The sequence below is a fragment of the Leptidea sinapis genome, chromosome 44 (assembly GCF_905404315.1).
Source record: "Leptidea sinapis chromosome 44, ilLepSina1.1, whole genome shotgun sequence".
Taxonomy (NCBI): domain Eukaryota; kingdom Metazoa; phylum Arthropoda; class Insecta; order Lepidoptera; family Pieridae; genus Leptidea; species Leptidea sinapis.
Window position 1 is genome coordinate 3,083,017 of NC_066308.1, and position 20,479 is coordinate 3,103,495.

Consider the following 20,479-nt stretch of genomic DNA (forward strand, 5'->3'; position numbering starts at 1 on the left):
CGCAATAATATTAAATTGTAATTTCTTCCTCCATACTTTCTTCGCTTCTATTAGGCACATATTCCCACTTACATTCACACATTTCTCCCTTAAACTTAGATTAGATACTAACAAGGTAGTTAATATTGTTGTGTTATGGGTGTTTATTACTAACCGTACTAACTCTTGTTGCCTATTCTTCAGCTCACAAAAAAACCACAGCTATATCAACCGATCATTTCCTTTTAAATCAGCTCTTTATATACTTCAATCAGCTAAATTAAAATAAAAAATCTCTCCACCTTGACGTGGCCGAATCGTCGACATTCAGTCGACGGAGCCAGTTATATATAAAAAAAACAATTACTGTCAACTAATATTTAAGTTATTCATTTTATATTGTGCATTAGGCTTACAATTTTGAACTAAAAAATACCTACGACATTATATTAAGGAGTTATAAAGGTTTTGTATTCTCCTGTTTTCTCCAAGAAAATTGACCCAACTAAAAAATTTTGATCAAATATTTTCATGAAGAACGAGTCAATGTCCAAACGTTTTCTTTTTAACCGACTTCAAAAAAGAGGAGGTTCTCAATTCGATCAGTTTTTTTCCGTATGTACACCGATTACTCGGAGATTTATGATCCTATTTACGTAATTCGTCCCATAAAATTTTATTTAGTTTGGCCAAGTAGTTTTTTATTTTATGAAAATTTTTGTCTACCTGGATGATATAATTGTTTTTGTGTATGGCTTTTTTAGGATTTTTCATTGTTTTGTTGATAGATGTTGATGATATATTATTATTATTATTAACTGACACTAAAAAGTAAAAAAAACTACATTTAAAAACCGACTTCAAGAACTGATAAGTATCAAATAACTAAAAATGTAATATAATACACCTCTTATGCAAACCTTTACCTTTAATATTAATAACATACTATTATTTATATGTGCTACCTATTGATAGCTTTGGAGTTGTTTTTTTAAACGTAGTTTTTTTTTAACTTGAAACCTTTCCATAATGTTTCATATACGTCTGATTACGGCGGTATAAAAGTGGCATTTAATACGATGTTTGAAGAGTTATATTTTCTTATGTCGTTAGTTGATAGAAATAAGGAAAACGCAGGGACGTAGCATAGCATATTAAGATGCTGTGACAAAAATCACTGCCCTCCAGGGAAAAAAAGGATAACGTTTGTATGGAATAGCGCTGCTAGCGCCACCTCTTAAACTAAGTATCACTTGTGTTAGGCGTCCCAAGAAGCAAACGTTTTTATACGCTTTATATTAGCTTCATTTGTATGTTTGTATGTATGTTTGTAACTGACTCCTTTAGACGCGATTTTGACCCACTTTAACCCGTTAGGAGTCCCTAAGTCATATTGAAGCAATTCGCGTTTCGCGCCATTTGCCGTGAGTCATATTGAACCATGACGACCTCAGTCGGTTTTAAGCCTAATTTCGATATCTGGAAGTTCTATTTACGTTTGAACTTATAACGATATGAAGGCGGACAGTTATAGGTACAATGTGCTACAGTCACAGTTTCAAGTGGTTGGCGTCGTTTCTCAATTTCGAACCCGAAGCGTCAGTCATTCTCGAGCGCCGAACTGAACGGTGGTGCGATCACTGTTTAAATTGTTTTTGTGGTTTTCAAGAGTAATTCCCAATATTTAGTAAGTAACTATTTTTATATTACATATAGATTATATATCCAAGACATTTACATAATTATAATAGTATAATATAGAGAATTTCTTGATAAAATCTCCAGTGAAAATAGCATCTATTCAAATTGAATAACGGCTAAAGATAGACTATGAATTTTGTCTGTTCATTTATAGTGTTTATTTACTTTGAAACATGTTGAAATATATCTTTATTTACTTGACAAATTATCGTTAAATATGTTTCAGTTGTTATTTTGTCCCAATATATCCTAGTTTGACATAAAATCTATTCTAAACACGGGGCCTCCCAAAATCAACGCACACATTCAAATCGCTATCTTCTATGTGTGCGTGTCGGAAGGGAGTGGGGCTTAGTCTGGGTGCTACATTTTTGATCTGAAATATTTGATAGTAAATTATATTTTATATCTGAAATGTTTGATGGTAAATTATCACCGCAGTCCCTATTCACTTGCATCCGAGGAACCACAGGAGCGTTACCGATCCTATAAAGCGTCGAATAAACGTATTTTATAAGTTATAATTATTTTATATATCTGAAATGTTTGATGGTAAACTATCACCGTAGGCCCTATTCTCTTGCAACATCCGAGGAACCACAGGAGCGTTAGCGATCCTATAAAGCGTCGAATAAACGTATAATATAATTTAATTAAAACGATGGTGTAGTATTACTGACTTAAAAGAAAAAGGAGGTTGCCATTATTTTATTATTCTTTTATTTTACGTTTTCCACAGACATGTCCGAAGGAAATCTAGTATTTTCCTATGAAACAAGCCCGCAGGGGACTCTCCACCAAATTGGGAGCCCACGGAGAATTTCACGGATGACATCAGTGCAGGTCCAAGTGTAAGTCTAGTTTCTGTTTTTATTTTTATAATATAAAACGTATACAAACTCACTATAACGAGAATCTTGTTTCAAAATAAAATTTCTTTCGAATTTTCCGATTTTAGGACTGTAATCTAATGATGATATTTGTATTATTTTTGTTGACGAAATTTGGTAAATGAAAATAAGCGGTGTTGAAATACAGCGGTGCAAGAACAACGCCGCCAAGATAAGCGATAAGTAGAAACTCGAAACCCTTCAATTGTTCTAACTGTGGGTCCTAACATCTGCGCCGCGCCGGCGAAATAAATTATGCTGTGAACACTGCTTATTTGAAATCACTTTTTGTAGTTGTAAATATCTAAATAAATACAATTTTTATGTTGCGTTACGTTTGAGTATTTTTATTGCATCACTTTGCATATATGACACATTTGTGAAAATCTATAAATAATTATTGAAAAGTTTACCTTTGTCTTCTTGGCACTTCTTCTCTCGAAATAAGTTTTTAAGAAATAAGTTGCGATACTTAGTCAAATGACAGATTAATATCTAAGATAATTTACTCATAAAACCATTAAATGTATATGTATCTGTTTCAAATTTTTTTTATTCTGTATCTCTGTGTCTAGCGATATCTGTATGTATGTAGCGATACTGAGTCACATAAACTGTAAATAAAATAGTTTTTTTTTGTGATTTAATTTTAATTAATTATCATCCTAATAAAATTGTACAAATATTATTATACTTGTTTTTATACTTATCCGTTACCTACTGAAACGTCCGCGCAACTAGAGCGGCTTTTTTCTTTAGACAGTCAAACGTCCAGGCAACCAGAGTGGCCCAGTCGACTTGCGTATTTATTTTGTGTTTTAATCTGTGGTATGAGTGAATTAGCTTGTCAAATACGATACTATAAGACTCTATGGTAAGTAATTGTGATAGGCTTATCTTTAAATATCAGGTATCCGAGCAAAAATTTAAAAAAATAATTTATTGAAAACGCTTTGCGGGCGGAATTTTTTTTTTTGGCGGGAACGAGTGAACGAAGGAAGGCGCGCTTATACAAAAAAAAATTGTTTAAATTATTGTTCATTGTGCATATATTTTTCATACTTGTAAATTGTTTATCCTGGTTTATAAATATTCGATTTTTGTATATATAAATTGTTAAGTGCGCTTCCCCATCGCCATGGGGAAGCGTACAGGTAAAAGGCCGAAGAACGGCCAGAGCGACGCAGAACCAGCAGACGAACTTCCCCTATCCGAATCCTCGGTATCTGACGCGGAGGTGACTGAACGTCTCATTGTAAGAAGAAAGGATAAAGAGAAGTATACCCCTTATAGAGCGACAAATTATTATAGGTTGTACGACGAAAATTCAAATAAGAAGGAATTTATTGTATTTCTCAATCGCAAGCAGGGTGAAGTCAAAATATCAGACAAGGACAGGTTGGGTCTGTCAAATGGAATCAGGAGGCATTGCGTATCGGGTGTGTTGCACCTGAGGTCCGTTAATGCTTTTAAAGTTGGTGTTACCTTTGACCTGCCTAACAATGCGAATGTATTTTTAAAAAATGAAAAGTTACTTAGCGAGTTGGAGATGGTTGCCTCAATTCCGGCTTCTGAAACGGAGGTCACTGGAGTTCTTACTTCTGTTCCCACTGATTACTCCAACAAAAAAATTCATCAATTAATTGCATCGAGTAAAAAAGTTATTGCTGTGAGAAGGTTCATGCGGCGAGTAAAGGACCCACAGGGTGTTGTCTCCTTTGTTCCAACGCAAACTGTTGCAGTCACATTTGCATCAACGTTGTTACCTGAGTATGTAACACTTGATCACTGGAGGCATGAGGTTAATGTATATGTACCCCCTATTAAACAGTGTCTACGCTGTATGAAATTTGGCCATATTGCTAAATTTTGTAGAAACAATGAAGTTTGTTCCATATGTTCTGACAATCACAATTTTAAAATGTGTCCAAAAACTTTAACAAAATGTGCCAACTGTGGTGGAGATCACATAGCTATCTCATCTACCTGTCCTCTGAAAAAACAAAAAATTGAAGAAAACAAAGTGAAGTCCCGTAGTGTTAGATACTCAGATCTCTTCAATGAATCTGCTTTCCCTCAATTAAACTCCAAGTATATTGACACACACCTGAGCAATCTTATAAAATCTGACAAATTTATGAACCTCTTGGTTGAAGCAGTTTTACAAATTTGTACGAATAAAGATAAGTTAACTATAAATTCAAATAGTATTAAGGAAATTCTGAGTAACACTTTTAGAAAAAAGACATCTAGTTAATTGTTATTATGGATACATTGAATATAGTGCAGTGGAACGCTCAAAGTATTATTAGTAATAGGCTTATTTTTACAAGGTTTTTATATGAAAATCATATTCATATTGCTATAATTTCGGAAACTTGGTTAAAACCACATCAGTATTTTTTAATAAAAGGCTATAACACAATAAGGAATGATTGTGGTAATAAACACAATGGTGTAGCAATTTTTATTCATAATAATATCACATTTTCTAACATAAATACATATTTTGATAGTGCTCTACAAAATGTTTGCATTAAAATTAAAATTAATAACAAAGAACTGAGTATTGTAAGTTTTTACAGTCCTTCCAATTCAAATCCTCCATTTAATAAAAACAATTTAAACAGTTTAATTAAGTCCATTCCAGAGCCAATGATATTTGCAGGTGATTTCAATGCTCATCACATGTTGTGGGGATGTGTTGATACATTGCCTCGAGGTAAAGATGTTTTAGAGGTTATAGATGAGAATGGTCTTGTTATTCTGAATAATGGTCAAGCTACCACAATAGGATCTCCATCTTGGCGTCCTAATGCTCTTGACTTGACTTTGGTAACTCCATCATTGGCTCTTTTATGTGACTGGTCAGTTATTGACAGTCCTCTGGGCAGTAGTTATCATCTCCCTGTAATAATAAAAATGGCAGTAAGTAGTGATAGTAGTAGTTTGCAAAACACATTATGTAATAATCTACATTTGCCCACTTACCCTAATTATAAGCAGGTGAATTGGAATATGTATAGTAACTTAGTTGTTTCTTATTTGGATGATGTTAAATTTGACACTTTATCTTCAATAGATGCTTTTAATTCCTTTTGTAATATTTTACTTTCTGCTGCCAAGCAGTCAATCCCTAGCTGTCTGTTTTCCAAAAGTTCTAATAGTAATAATGTTACTAGTTCTTGTTCACAAAAATCTTTTAAATATCCTTGGTTGCCTTGGTGGAATCAGAGGTGTACAGAAGCAGTTTTAAATGCTAAAAATGGTTACATTAATTTTAAAAACAACTCCACTGATGAAAATTATGTGGAGTTTAAGAGATTGCGGGCTTTAAAAAAACTTATCTTAAAAAGTGAAAGAAGAAATAGCTGGATAGGCTTGTGCAATTCATTTAATCGTTGTACTCCTTTGTCTTCAATTTGGAAATACATGCGCAAATTTAACAAAACTTACATTCCTGACAGTGTGTTGAATGATAGTTGGATTCCAGATTTTCTACAAAAGTATACTTCTGACTTTGTATCAAATGAGTTAACTAACTATGTAAATGTTGTTAATGATAGTAATAAATATTTGATAGAGCCTTTTTCTTTACAAGAACTAAAATCCGCTTTATATACTAGAAGAGATACATCTTTCGGTCTTGATACCATTCCATATATTTTACTCAAAAAACTTAATTGCCACAGTCTCAACATCTTTTTAAATAATCTTAATCGCCTATGGAAGGAGAATACTATTCCTGCAGAATGGAAAACAGACTGTTTAATCCCAGTTTTAAAGCCAGACAAAAATAAAATGTTACCTGACTCTTATAGACCTATAGCTCTCACGTCTTGTGTTGGGAAGATATTTGAGCAGCTTCTAAAACAACGTCTCGAGTTCTTTATAGAACAAAATTGTCTTTTGCCTAATAATCAGTTTGGTTTTCGCAAAGGTCGGTCTTCTAGGGAGAGTATAGCGCAGTTACAGCTTGATGCGCATCAATGTTTAGCAAGTAATCAGTATCTTTTGTCTGTATTTTTTGACATCTCAGGTGCCTTCAATAGTGTAAATATTGCCGTGCTTTGTGACGAGTTATCAATGTTAGGGATACCAGGTAAAATAATAAATTGGATGCAATCCTTTTTGACTGACAGAAAAGTATATGTAAAATTTAATAAACATTTGTATGGACCAAGACTTTCTTCTCTAGGTGTTTGTCAGGGGGGAATATTGTCTCCTTTAATTTTTATTATGTACATAAGACGATTGAACCTTATTTTGGGGCCAAATATAGTAAACCTACAGTATGCAGATGACTTAGTCGTCTATGTATCGGGAGTTGATCTGATTAATTTAGCCGCTACTATTAATAAAGCACTTGTAAATTTATATCAATACTTTTCTTATCTTAATTTAAATGTAAATCCAACCAAATCAAAAGTCTTTGTGATTGGTCGTAAACGCATCATATTGCCTCCCATTTTATACAATGGCATTCCACTGCCTATTTCATGTGACATAAAATTTCTAGGTGTAACATTTACTCCAAAACTGTCTTGGATAAAATATACAGATAGTGTTATAATTAAAGCGAATAAAGCTTATAATGTATTAAAATCTTTGTGTGCAACGTCGTGGGGAGCGGACCCTAAAATATTGTTAATTTTGTATAAATCGCTTATTCGTAGTCATTTTGAATATGGCTTTCATTGTTTCGCCGCAGACAGCAAAATTGTTAATAGTCTGGATAAAATACAAAATAAATGTATGCGTACAATATTGGGTGCACTTAAAACTAGCCTAATAGCTGCTATGCAAATCGAGGCCAACCTTCCTCCTTTGTGTATTAGATTTAGTTATCTTAAAGAAAGATTTATTTTAAAGCTCTATAGCTTGCCGACGAACAATCTTCTTAAGAATCTTATTGCTTATCAATCGTCTTCATTTCAGAGACAGTTGTTTATCTTGCAAGATTTTTCTTCATTTTTTAAATTTCTACAAGATTTAAATATTCATCGGAATAATGATATACTTCCCTGCCATGCAGGTTCTTTTCGATGTAAATATTCTGCAATTAATGTGGTAATAGATCCAAATTTAACTTCAAAAGAGGAGGTTCATGTATTATTGTCAGAATGGTCTAATTATAAATTTATTTATACGGATGGCGCAAAAAACAATAATAATGTTTCTTTTGCAATCTACCTTCCTGAAATTAGGAAGGGTATTGGCTTTAAGATTAATAGATATGCCAGTATTTTTACTGCTGAAGCCGTCGCTATTCTTTTTGCTTTAAAGCATATTAAGAAACAAAATCAACTTATTAAGAAGTGGGTAATAGTTAGTGATAGTATGAGTGTGTTAAAAAGTTTGTCAAATAACAAAATGAGTGCTAACATCAATTACATCATTTTTGCTATAAAGGAATTGTGGTTCGAACTATGTTTAATCGATATTAAAGTGGATTTCGTTTGGGTCCCGTCCCATATAGGAGTAGCAGGAAACGAAAGCGCTGATTTTCTAGCTAGAACTATCATTAATATATCCGATCTATCCCTATATCCTGATTGCAAAGATCTAGACATTAACATACCATATACAGATATAATAATTAATCTAAAACAGCGTATGACTCTTCTTTGGGGAAGATATTGGTACAATTGTACAGAAGTTGAAAATAAGGCTCATTCGTATACTTTGTTAGATAATCCCGTTAATAGCACACCCTGGTTTTGTAAGTTTAAAAATAACGCTCACAGAAAGTTCTATACTACAATAACACGAATGCGTATTGGTCACTATCGATTGAATTTTCATCTTCATCGCAAAAAAATTGTCTCCTCTCCTTTTTGTGACCATTGTAATAAGCAACAAGATCAGTCTCTGGATCACATCTTTTTTGATTGTTCGTCCTTTGGCATACAGCGCCTTGTGCTGATGGATGAGCTACTGGAAATATATGGTGCACCCAATATAATCCCGCTCTCAGTAATAGATCTATTAAAGGACACATCAACTTATATGTCCTTGTATAAATTTGTATGTAGTACTGTAAATACATTGTAATTTGTAGATACATACGTTGTAAATTTGTTTATAATTATGTAAATACGTTATAACTCGTACATATACAACTAGTAATAGCATAGCGCAATTCGCGAACTGAACAGATAATGTAAATAGGTAGGTATTATTCTAAAAAGTTATGCAAACTACACTGGATTTGACTTTAAGAAAAGGGGAAAATTATTAGAGACTATATTACTGGATTTGGACTTACTAAAAGGAAAATATGGAAAATATTCTTTAGAGAATTATACATTAACGGAAATGGTAAAATAACTGATGACTTTAAGACTGGATTGGATTTGATGAAAGAAACTACTATAAATATTCGCTATCGAATATACATAATTGGAAAAGGAAAATGGAAATAATGTAAGATGAAATGAGAAAACTGGATTGGACTTTTTGTAAAACAAAATAGTGAAAATAATAAATACCAAAGAAATGAAAATACTAACGACAAGGCAGTAAGGCCCCTGGCTATAGCCTGTTCGAAAGAACGAATTAATTTAAAAAAAAAAAAAATTGCGGGCGGAATTGTCAATTGTGTGTCAAGTGGTTTGTTATTGTTTTGTGCATCATGTAAGTGTGATATTTTAATTACTTATTATATGTGTTTTATATATGAAATTAATCCTCATGATATCTAGTTTCCGAATTTATATATAAAGTACTTATGTAATTCCTCTTGCGACAGTAAATCGACAAGTTATCACAGTATGACCGATACAGTATTGTTTTAATATCAAACTTTTATTGTAATCCAATTAATTATCAATAACTAATTGCTTTTAATAGGGACAACATATCATAAATAAAATGTTTATAATATTCTACAATCTGGATGTATTGAGACAACCAAGTATTTCATGTTTTACTTGTGCATTCCGCAGATAAATTGTACGTATGTACACAACGGCCATTTTATCGTTGAAATAAGGGTTCGTACAAACTAAAATCTGGTTTGGTGCATGTATTATTTAGTCAGATAAGGTCTTTTTATTTTATATGGTGTGGACCCTTTTCATTATATTGCTTCATCTTATTTTAATTATTTTGCATAACAGATTTTTTTACACTATTGGTTTACTTTAAAACAAAATCAAATTATCATATAAAAATAAATATGCATGAACTAACACTATTCGACATGTTTAAAATTTAACATATTTTGATACAAGCGTGCTTTTATTAAAAGCATGAGCTTATTAATTATATTTATAAGTAAGAATTTAATTTCAGTATTAAAATTTTAGGTCTGAGACTCAAAATAATTATGGTGGTGGGCAATGTACCAGCGGCGAAGCGTCGCAGTTTCAACCGTGAGTATTCCATATAAAAATTATTTGTAAGTAAATATAAAATATCCTTAATTCAATTTGACATAGTTGTTTATAAGATTTTTTTATGGAAGAGGAGGACAAACGAGCCTACGGGTCACCTACTGATCACCGCTGCGCACACATGCACACGAGAGAGAGCGTTGCCGGCCTTTTAAAAAGCTGTAGTCGTGAACGCTGCCGATTTTGAAGGATTTATGTCATATAGTCTGAGAAACAATGCTCAAGGAAATCATTCCACAGCTTGGTCGTACGTGGAGATAACGCCACACATCCCGATGGTGGGGATGATATCATAATTTGTGGCGTATCTTGCGAATATATATATAAAGAAATAACATAAGTGTGTTGGTATTATTAAGAATTAGAAATATTATTTATTAGCGTGCTCTATTATCTATCAACTAAACAAACTGACAAAAATTCAACAACTATAATAATTCCTCTCGCTTACATACTCGATATGTTTAATCGTAAGATTATAACCCAATGCGCTTATTTTACAACTTTTAAAGGACGAGCTTATGATGAAAGTATATTTAATATTGTGTAGATCAAGTAACGATGAGGCTTCTCGAGGACGTGGTAGAGGAAGTGGCCGTGGGAGAAGACAATTGTACGTTTCATTTTTGTAATCTTCAACTTATATTAATACATTATTGTTAAAATGAATGTTTTACGGCGATACCATTGTATTTTTAGGGACTCAAAAGATGAAATTCTAAAGAAGATTCAATCTGAAAAAAAAATTATGCAGCGCCGAATTGATGCTTTACAGGCTGAGTCGCGTCAAGAGTTGATGGCTCGTAAGCGGAAGTCTCAATTGGAGCGCATGCTTCTACCGGACGCACCCCCGCGTAATCGGCGAACAAAGTAAGTATTATTTTGAAACCAATGTTTCATATAAAACATTTATCTACTTATATAACTCACACGTTTTGTATATTATGTAGTCCAAGTAAAGTTAAAGTACATTTGTTTTATTTTCTAGGTATAACAATTATTTGCATTGTCGAAGTATGAGGGTTTTTATCTGTATAAGTATGATTTTTATTTTATAGAAAAGCATCTCCCGAGCGGTCTCCTTGTTTGCTGATGCGTCCTGCGGAAGCACATACATCGACGTCGGGTGTAACGCGATCTAGTGGTACAAAATATTATTATCATTGTCATATTATCAACTAAATAATTACTTTTGTTTTATCTATGTGGGTTGTTACAGATATTCATTCTGCGGAACCAGAGCCATCAACTTCTGGTATTTCATCTTCAGTCGGTAAGATTTTTAATGAAAATTAAGGTAGATCATGTTAAAAATGATTTCATTCATCATTCTATATTATGTTTATTTGTTGCAGTGGTTTCTGCAGAAAATTGTTGGTTGGACGACGAGGGTACGTTATATGTCCATTTTGCCATACATTTCCTCAAGTATACTATTAACAGAGTTATATTTAAATTATTTTTTAATTTTAAAATATTTATTTTCGTTAGATATTGGTGCTGAAGTTGTTATTGGTAAGCCAGCAACTTCTGTGCCTTCAACATCTGCACGGGAAGTTAGTAAGTATAAATTGCCGAAGTTACTCTGCTTGCCATAATGGTTCGGGCTTATTTTCGTGTTTGTTTTAGGTTACAATGACAAAAATTTTGATTCTGTGGTGGAGGAATGGTTGCAGCTGACTAACTTAAGTGATGACGATGACGACTTTAGTACCAACTTACTTGACGACCCTGACTTCATAACTAATAGACGTAACGCCTTGACTGAACCCGCCTGTCTTAGTGACTTGAGCGCTTTCCAAGCGGAAGTTTTATGGACTGAAGATGAGAGAGATGACCGGGCAATACGCGACATTGTACCAGACGACTGTTACTTGTTGGACTGGAACAAAGACAGACAGGTTTTTAAAGGACAACAAGAAGTGTTTACCGCGACATACGGGCCCACTTTTCAGATTACTGACCTGACTCGACCTATTGACATTTTTTAAAGATGTTTGACGATGACTTCTTAGACCTTTTGTGCATTGAGACGAACAGGTACGCTGTGCAGAAGATAGCTTTGTTGCGCGAGCAGAATAAGTTATCGACTCACTCACGACTTCAACGTTGGACTCCTACAAATAGAGACGAAGTCATTAGCTTTTTAGCAATAATAATCTTGCAAGGCTTATATCCCTTACCAGAGGAAGAGGGCTATTTTGGATTTAATGGTTTTGGCACTGTGGCATTCATTGGCAAAATTATGTCTTTCAATAGATTCTTATTGCTAAAGTCAATGCTTCATTTTGTTGACAACGAGACTTTACAGGACACGACAAAAATCTGTCAAATACGGCCTGTTGTAGACTACTTTAACAAAAAGTTTTCCGGCTTGTACATGCCTTCACAAGAGATAGCTATTGACGAATCACTTCTCAAATGGCACGGCCGACTGAGCTTTGCCCAAAAAATTTCATCAAAGGCTGCGAAAGTTGGGGTCAAAACCTATGAGTTGTGTGAATCTTCCAGTAGCTATCTCTGGAAGTTCTTTGTGTATACCGGAAAAGACACATCTACAAATACTGCTGACAACCACATACAAATTAACAATGAGGAACTGACAATTGACAGAGCTGGTGATGACGAGACTAATGAGAGGCCTGAAAGTGACAGATCCACTGTTTTAACCGACAGAATCGACAAACAATAGACTGACCGTCCAACTAACGCTACTGCAAAAATTGTATACACTTTGATCGAACCACTGCTTAACCGCGGACATACATTAGTGATGGATAATTTTTATAATAGTCCATTACTGTTGCGATGTCTGAAGAAACAAAAGACTGACTGTTACGGGACATTACGACTGAACAGATAATTTGTACCTGAGACAATGAAGACACTTACTAAGACTGATCTTCGACATGGTGAAGCAGTGGCGTCGTACTGTTCTGATTTGTCAGTTTTGGTATGGCGAGATGCTAACCTCGTTAGTATGATCTCGACATTCCATAACCTTCAAATTGGTACTACTTACAAATATAACCGACTGACTTATAAAGCCAGTGTTGTACTCGACTATAACAAAACTATGGGAGGAATAGACAGAAAGGATCTATTTCTGTCTGCTCGACACGACTAAGAAATAGAGTCTGGTACAAAAAACTCTTCCGCCGATTGTACAGTTCTGCACTTTTTAACTGCTTTGTGATATTTTCTGGGGTAAACCAAAAAATATCACATCGCAAGTTCAGGACTGTATTGGCAGAAGAATTACTACTACGACACCGACAAATAGACTTGACGACTGAATGCCGACTTTTTAGTGTTGGGAGACATACTGGACAGGTTACACCGACGGCGCGACGTAATATACGACACAAGACGCAATCTAGACCGACAGTTGACAGCAACCATTTCCCAATACGGACAGGATCAAAATACACAGTTTGCGTCATGTGTCCAAAAAAGTCGAGGACTATTTGGAAATGTGAAGATGTAATGTAATAAGTAATGATATAACAGACTGGGAATGAAGCTTTTTAATTATAAATGTTTATTGTACGATATTACATTGTTATCCATATTTATATAAAAAAAAATAAAAAGCCTGCTGAGTTTCTTTCGCCCGTTCTACTCAGGTCTGAGGCAGTATGTTTTGAATGGGTCATAGTTTTTAACGTTCAATAATTGATTTTGAGTCCTATTTTGAATAAAAATATTCTAATTTAAATTTTAAACCACACAAATTCCAACAGTGTTAACATACATCCTCTCGGTTTGAAAGAGACTATTATTAAAATAGCTGTATTCTTACATATTATATTCATATACACATATACGCAGAAGTGGAAATTTCGTTATTTTCTTCCCAGTTATTTGAAGAGATTTATTTTATTTTTGACTGATTACTTCGACATCGACTAAAAGACTTGACGACTGAATGCAAACTGTAGAGTGCCACGATAAGTACTGAAGACGTTTCAACTTTGGTTCCACTTGAGTTATGACTGACATAACCTTAGCCGATAGTTGACAGCAACCACTTACTTCCCAAGTTTAGCTCGCGCTTTGTGTAATGTGTATATGAAAATTATATAAATCCAACAATATTACATACTGAGAAATACTGAATTTAATAGCATTCTTTTTGAATTTGGTTAACAAGAAACGAAACAACGAAAGAGATACATATATACATACATTATATTATATGTAGAAATGAAATTATGTGTAAGTAAAATTATAGAATATACGAAATTTGTACATTTCCAACAATATTAGATAACTAAGATTCTATTTGATAACTTTTTCTTTAACTATATTATAATTATAATTCTATAAATAAGTCTTTTTAAATGTAATAAATAAATTATACTCATTAAAATTCTTTCATTTCTGCTTTCCCTAATGTATTAAATTATTAAACATACTATTATTATTGCATATTAAATAAAATAAAAATATTATTTTATTGTGTGTTCATACGTATGAAACGTATGTAGTAAGCCTAAATGCGGCCAACAGGCGGCCATTTTGCAATATATTTGCCGACGGCCTTGTTAATGAAATTGTTGATGAATTGTTGGTGCTATATTTTAGTTTAAAGCAACAATCCCGTGAGTCGAAGTAATGACATATTAATATCAAAAATAGGTTATATAGTCTATTTTAAAAAGAAACAAGTTTTATTAATATACGCGCTAATATTAAACATAAAAACTTAATATTATGAAAATTTTATCGCATTTCTACCTATAATCTCGAGTTTTAACTTTTTATTTCAATAACTTGGGTTCAAAAACATAATTTAATTATTATACATGTTGATTTTCAATACTTTTAACTACCTGAATGTATTTTTTATATAGCCATAGGTGCAGTCGTTATGTAATTATATCGCTTTTAATAATGATGAATCTTTCGCTCGCCGTCGGATAATCTTTATCGCGTCATCGGGACGTTTCACTACCTGCCAGCTGTCATTGGTCGGACGTTGCAATGGGTAAGCTCAATTCAGACAAAATTTTATTGATAATTAACATGACACTAGGTAGAATGCATTCAAAAATCGCGCAAATCGAGCAACCCGTATAGGGCCGTGTAAATACACGGCAGCTCACAGGTCAAGTCCGCGAATTCCTGTCGGCGCAAGTAGTTTTCAATATTTTTTTTTATAACTTTTTGTTCTATGGTGTATATATATTATACATAATTGAAAAGCTTATTTCATTGCTTTTTCGAACATAGTATTTTTTAACAGAAAACATTAGAGAGTAGATTATCACGACATAATATGAAGAATAAAAATCCTCAAATTTATGTCGTGAATTTCCTACTTTATGAAACATTTTGCTTCATAAGGTATAAGGTTTTATATTTTATACAAAGTATTATTTATTCATAAAAACTAGATTAAATTTCCTATCGTACAGTATAAAAATTTGAAGTATAGATTCTAAACATCTATTCATAAGAGGGTTCTGAAAGTACGGTCATCAACGCGTGAAATATCGTGAATGAATGAATATCTCAAATTATTACTCCCAAGACATGTATATTTTAGTTTTGTATTAGATAGAAAAATAAAAAGGATTATATAACCACAATTACTAATAAATAAAACCAATTTTTTTCATTAAAAATACTCATTTATTCTAAAATATAATTGTTTTTCAACTTTTTGTCGAAAGAAAGGTCTGTGTAAAATAAAAAAATATCACAAATAAAATAGATTGCACACATTATTATTGATTGTTTCAATAGCTTTCAGAAAAAATGCAATAAAATTACTCTAACTATAAGCATTATTTTGCTATAGCTAAAACAATACGCATAGACACGCGCTCGCTCGCGCCAAACTCGCCCGGTATATAAGCGACATTCAACTTTTAGTGGGCTCGTCTTATAACAGGTTAAATGGCCAGATTTCATTCAAATTTAGATTTATCGAGAACGGATGACAATACACTAATTTGATAATATTATTCCATTATTCAATTTGCAAAATAATATTTTTGCCAATTTATATAATTTTATCTACAGTCGATAAGGCAGGAATTGATGTTAAAGTACTTAATAGTTTTAAAAATACGCTTTTATAGAAAATTTTACAAAAAAATGAAAAATAAATAAAAGTTAAAAAAAAACTAAAAAACACGCTTTATATAAAATTCAACTAAAAAAAATTGAAAATAGTTTAAAAAATATATATTTTATTGTAAAAAAAAGCGTGGGGTGGTTTTTAAGATATTATTAAAATAGTAATTCTTTTAAACCCCCACGCGTTTTTTTGTAATGACATCTTATTAATAAAATTCAATAAAATATATATATATTTATATTTTTTTACACTATTTTCAATTTAAATTTATTATTTTGATGAATATAGTATACAAACTTTGTTTTACATCAAAGTTTTATATATTCCTAGGACCGTTTCCTTATAATAAACTAAACGCAATAGAATCATCTTTCCCCTAAATTACATTAATTTTAAAAAGGCTCTTCATGAAGCACTTCAAAATATGTCTATGCAAATACAGAAAAATTATTAATAGCGTTAAAATAATAATTATCTATATTTTATTTATTAACAGTTAACAGTCATTACATTGAAGACATTATTTACTTATATAATTAACCTGTACATTAATTTATACCTCTTTACTTTATTAAGTTTCTCTTTTTTGTGATTATGTAGTTTTAATATAAGCTCTTTACGCCTGAAACACAGGTTTACATAATTCAGGTACAGTGTTAACTAGCTTCTAAGTGAGACTTGTATTATTATTCATATTTTGTAATTTAATAATCTTTTAATAAATAAATTGAAAATTAAAAATAATATGTAAATTTCTTTCGATGATCATCCCACTCTTAATATTATGTTACTTTATTTATTAATACGGCCTTACTCACGTATTTTTATTTATTTATTTGTCGGTGTCGGTGCCGACTAGTTTCGGGCCATTCGGAGGTCCTTCATCAGGGATGAGACTAGGTCTTGCTGATGATGACGTAGTGGACATTGTGAGTACATTCTGTGCACCCGTGGACACCAATAGTGATACAGTGTCAGTGATACCGTGCTGGTTATAACCGGCGCACCCCGCGCTCCCCGCATCCCTCGACCTGTCCAGCCACGCGCTACAAGCCCGCAGTAAGAGGTGGGACGTTATCGCGAACCCTCCACACTCACCCTGATGAAGGACTTCCGAATGGCACGAAACTAGTCGGTTCCGACACCGACAAATACGTGAGTAAAGCCGTATTAATAAATAATTTAATAAAAACTCACGAGAGTTTTACTTGCATCATCGTTTCATAAAACCACACAATTTCTTTTTTTTAAGCACCTACGTAGAGTAAACATTATAATTCTATCCACATAGAAGCGCGGGGTGTCTGTAATCTCAACTGAAAGGAGATCAATTCACCCCATTGTATTGCAACACACGTGTGAAGTAAGCTTTGATAAATATATCGTGAAAATTTATTGCCAAAGGTAACTTTTGTCGCATTTCATCAGTTGAGTACGGTATTCTATGTATATAAATCTAATGCCTGTAACTGTGCATTTACACTCGAAGTACGTGGCCAGCGCGAATGACAATAACTAGTCGGTACGAACATAAGAATATAAATATTAAAAGACAATATGAATAAATAAGGTAATGATACCTCCGGGTAAAAATCAAGAGAGTTGTTTAATACATTACTAGCCCAAAACAACATGATATTCCGACACTACATACAGATAGTACTAGCTTTTACCCGTGACTTCGTCCACGTTGAATACTTACTTACTTAACGTTACTTTGGGCATTTTTTACCTCTTAGAATGCTTTCCAAATAATACACATTCAAACTGCTCTTTTCGCAGTGTTCTTCTATGATACAGCGCATATCCCTTGTCATTGTGGACAGTCTCTTTAACAGTATTACCCTGTGAACTTTAATCTCCGATTTCATCCCAATCAAGTTTCAAAAAAAAGTGTCATGATTTTATCTTCGATAATGACGAATTTCCATAAAAACTGCCATCCCCTATGTTTCGGCCGTTTAGTTTTTACTTACACAATCCTAGAAGGATTCCTTAAGCCTAAGTGGAGGCCTCCTCCTCCTCCTCCTTACGTCGCGACGTAAAAAGGAACGTCAATTAGAAGTTGGAGCGCACGCGTACGTTACTTGACAAAGACGTTTTGGGTGCATATTTGACACTTAAAATTCCTCTGATGAACGTTTAAGACGCAAAAACGTGTGCTGTGATAAATTTTGAGTAATTTGGTGTATTAATGTGGGTTTGGTGATCTTTTTTTATTCGTAAAATAGTGCTACAGTACAAAACGCGACGTATTTTGTACGATTCGCCTGCCTGGCGTAGTAACCGAGGCCCCGGAAGTTGAAGAAAGCTGTACTTAAGAACACTTCAAGTAAGTGCCTCCATTCTTCTTTAGTGAAGAGATGATTTCGGGGTTGTGCTGGGAATGACGAAACGGCCAATACTGGATAAGGAAATAAAAATCGTAATTGTAGAAAATACGGACTTCCTCAAATTGCAATACCCACCCGCTTAAGAGCCTAGAATTCATCTGGAGCTCAGTATGCCCACAATAAGTGGCGCGTACACCCTATCTCACTCAACACTACCATTACATTTTTTGCAATAGAAGGTACTCTATGTCCTTTTTCAAGCTCTAGTCTCTGTATCAAAATTTTATCAAAATCGGTTGGATGGTTTTTGGCGTGAAAGCGTAACAAACTAACTTACATTCACATTTATAATACTAGTAGGGATTGTGCGGAGGAGATACGTCATTCAAGGTATTGAATTAGGTAATTATTTAGCAAGTGATATTGTCAATTCAACAACTACTGTGGGTAATTTTGAAAAGGAACCAATATATATGTCAGTGTAGCCACATTATCGCGACAAGGCGAAGATTAACAATGGCTTCTGACACCACAGAACACTGTCGAATTTTTTTTAACTTAACTTCTAAATGTGGTAAAGTTGTTTTCGTTGTTATTAATAATATTTTTATTTCAGCATAATTTTTGGTTTTTTTTTTGCATTCTTATGCAAAAATGTTATGTTATTCAAGTTATTTAACTTATATATAGTTATATTGTATGATATTTAATGTTGTTTCAGTAGTCAAGAAGATAGAAAACTGAGTTATTAATATTTTAAGCTAAAGCTCATTTCTGAAAGTGGTTTCGCCTAGAGCAGAGAACCAGGTCAACAGAATATGTAGCACATTAGACGGCACCTATTGCTACGTGCATGTCTTCACCGGGTTTGAATTGCTTCCTTCAAAAAGGTCTTTCTTTTTTCTCTATTTCGCCTTAGTTTTTATACGCTTTTTATTAGCTTCACCTGTATGTATGTTTATTTGTAAACGACTCATTTGGGCGCGATTTCACCCACTTTAAACGGCCAGATTTCGTTCAAAATTCGTAGATTTATCGAGTACCGATGACAATACATTAATTTGATAAAATCATTCCATTTTTCAGTTTGCAAAAGAAGATTTTTGTTAATTTTTATAATTTTTTCAATCTATCGTCGATAAGGCAGGAATTGATGTTCATTTTAAATGTCAACCATTATCTCTTCAACTAAAGCGTGTTTTTTTAGTTTTTTAAACTATTTTTATTTTATATATTACATTCCGCTGACAGGTATATTTATATTTGTTATTTTTTAATATATTGTTAGAGCCATAACAATTTTTCTCGATACAAAATAAAAACAAAGTTAACCTTTGTTTTTTACAGATTTTAATTCAAATTCAAATATTTTAATAATAATTAATTAATTAATAATTTTAATATGTGGTTATACGACTACTTTGATGTTACCAAAAAATAACGAAATATTTGAGATTAAAATTAGTTTCAACTGTATCTTACTAATACTTAACATGAAAATATTTCTTATATTGTGTGTACGTTACTCGTACACTGGAGTACTTATTTAAAATGATAATACCGAATAAATTGTCGAATCGGTTTAATGTAAGTACTGATTAATTACAATAGACGTTTGATATAAAAAAGGATGCGAGCAACAACTGTTACGAGTCTATAAAATCAATCTGACAGATGCAACCACAAAATTGTGGGTAATGTTAGAAAGTATTGACGTGTTTCGAAGTACCACCGTGCACGTTTTTAGACGCCTGAACATTGTGTTATATGGCGCTTACGTTAAATGTATTTGGATGCTTTTGTAAGTAGGAATTAGGTGTCACATGGCTTAGGTAAGCTGACTCTGTTTCGATCTAGAATAATTAAATAAATAAAAGTAATACAATAAACAGAGATAACTAACTTGTTAAAGAAAACTTTATGATACATCAATGTCAAAAATAGTTTATACTTACATTTTATGATTTTTTCCTCTATTGTTTCAAGTGGGCATGGTAATGTCACTGCCAAGGCTGGCCAAAAGAAATAGGGTTAAAGATGATCCTTAAAGGCTGGCAATGCTCCTGTGATTCTTCTGGTATTGCAAGAGAA

General features: G+C 32.9%; 1 protein-coding gene and 1 long non-coding RNA gene across 4 annotated transcripts; one reads left to right on the top strand and one right to left on the bottom strand.

The window, feature by feature from the left end:
* The first annotated feature begins 1,554 nt into the window (after positions 1-1,554).
* Positions 1,555-14,339, top strand: LOC126977179 (uncharacterized). Of its 3 annotated transcripts, none has more exons than XM_050825893.1 (10): positions 1,555-1,666; positions 2,420-2,531; positions 9,881-9,946; positions 10,518-10,580; positions 10,667-10,837; positions 11,026-11,111; positions 11,187-11,240; positions 11,323-11,358; positions 11,459-11,527; positions 11,597-14,339. In XM_050825893.1, exons 2-10 carry the CDS (start codon positions 2,422-2,424, stop codon positions 11,956-11,958), a joined length of 1,017 nt encoding a protein of 338 aa, XP_050681850.1. In that variant the 5' UTR covers positions 1,555-1,666; positions 2,420-2,421; the 3' UTR covers positions 11,959-14,339. The 3 variants fall into 3 exon arrangements, 2 of the variants coding, with proteins under 2 accessions (XP_050681850.1, XP_050681851.1); XR_007732157.1 differs by lacking the exons at positions 1,555-1,666; positions 2,420-2,531 and adding exons at positions 8,342-9,206; positions 9,518-9,565; XM_050825894.1 differs by lacking the exons at positions 1,555-1,666; positions 2,420-2,531 and adding an exon at positions 8,360-9,206.
* Positions 5,024-6,645, bottom strand: LOC126977185 (uncharacterized). The gene is made up of 3 exons (XR_007732158.1): positions 6,379-6,645; positions 5,562-5,829; positions 5,024-5,478 (listed from the first exon to the last, which is right to left on the bottom strand). It is a non-coding gene; the product is annotated as an uncharacterized LOC126977185 (long non-coding RNA).
* Positions 14,340-20,479: the final 6,140 nt, after the last annotated feature.

Excerpts from the sequence above, each read along its gene's own strand:
- LOC126977179 (XM_050825893.1), top strand. The coding sequence starts at position 2,422 with ATGTCCGAAGGAAATCTAGTATTTTCCTATGAAACAAGCCCGCAGGGG. Across the intron at positions 10,581-10,666 it reads GGCCGTGGGAGAAGACAATT|GGACTCAAAAGATGAAATTC; the intron begins GTACGTTTCATT and ends TTGTATTTTTAG. Across the intron at positions 11,359-11,458 it reads TTGTTGGTTGGACGACGAGG|ATATTGGTGCTGAAGTTGTT; the intron begins GTACGTTATATG and ends TATTTTCGTTAG.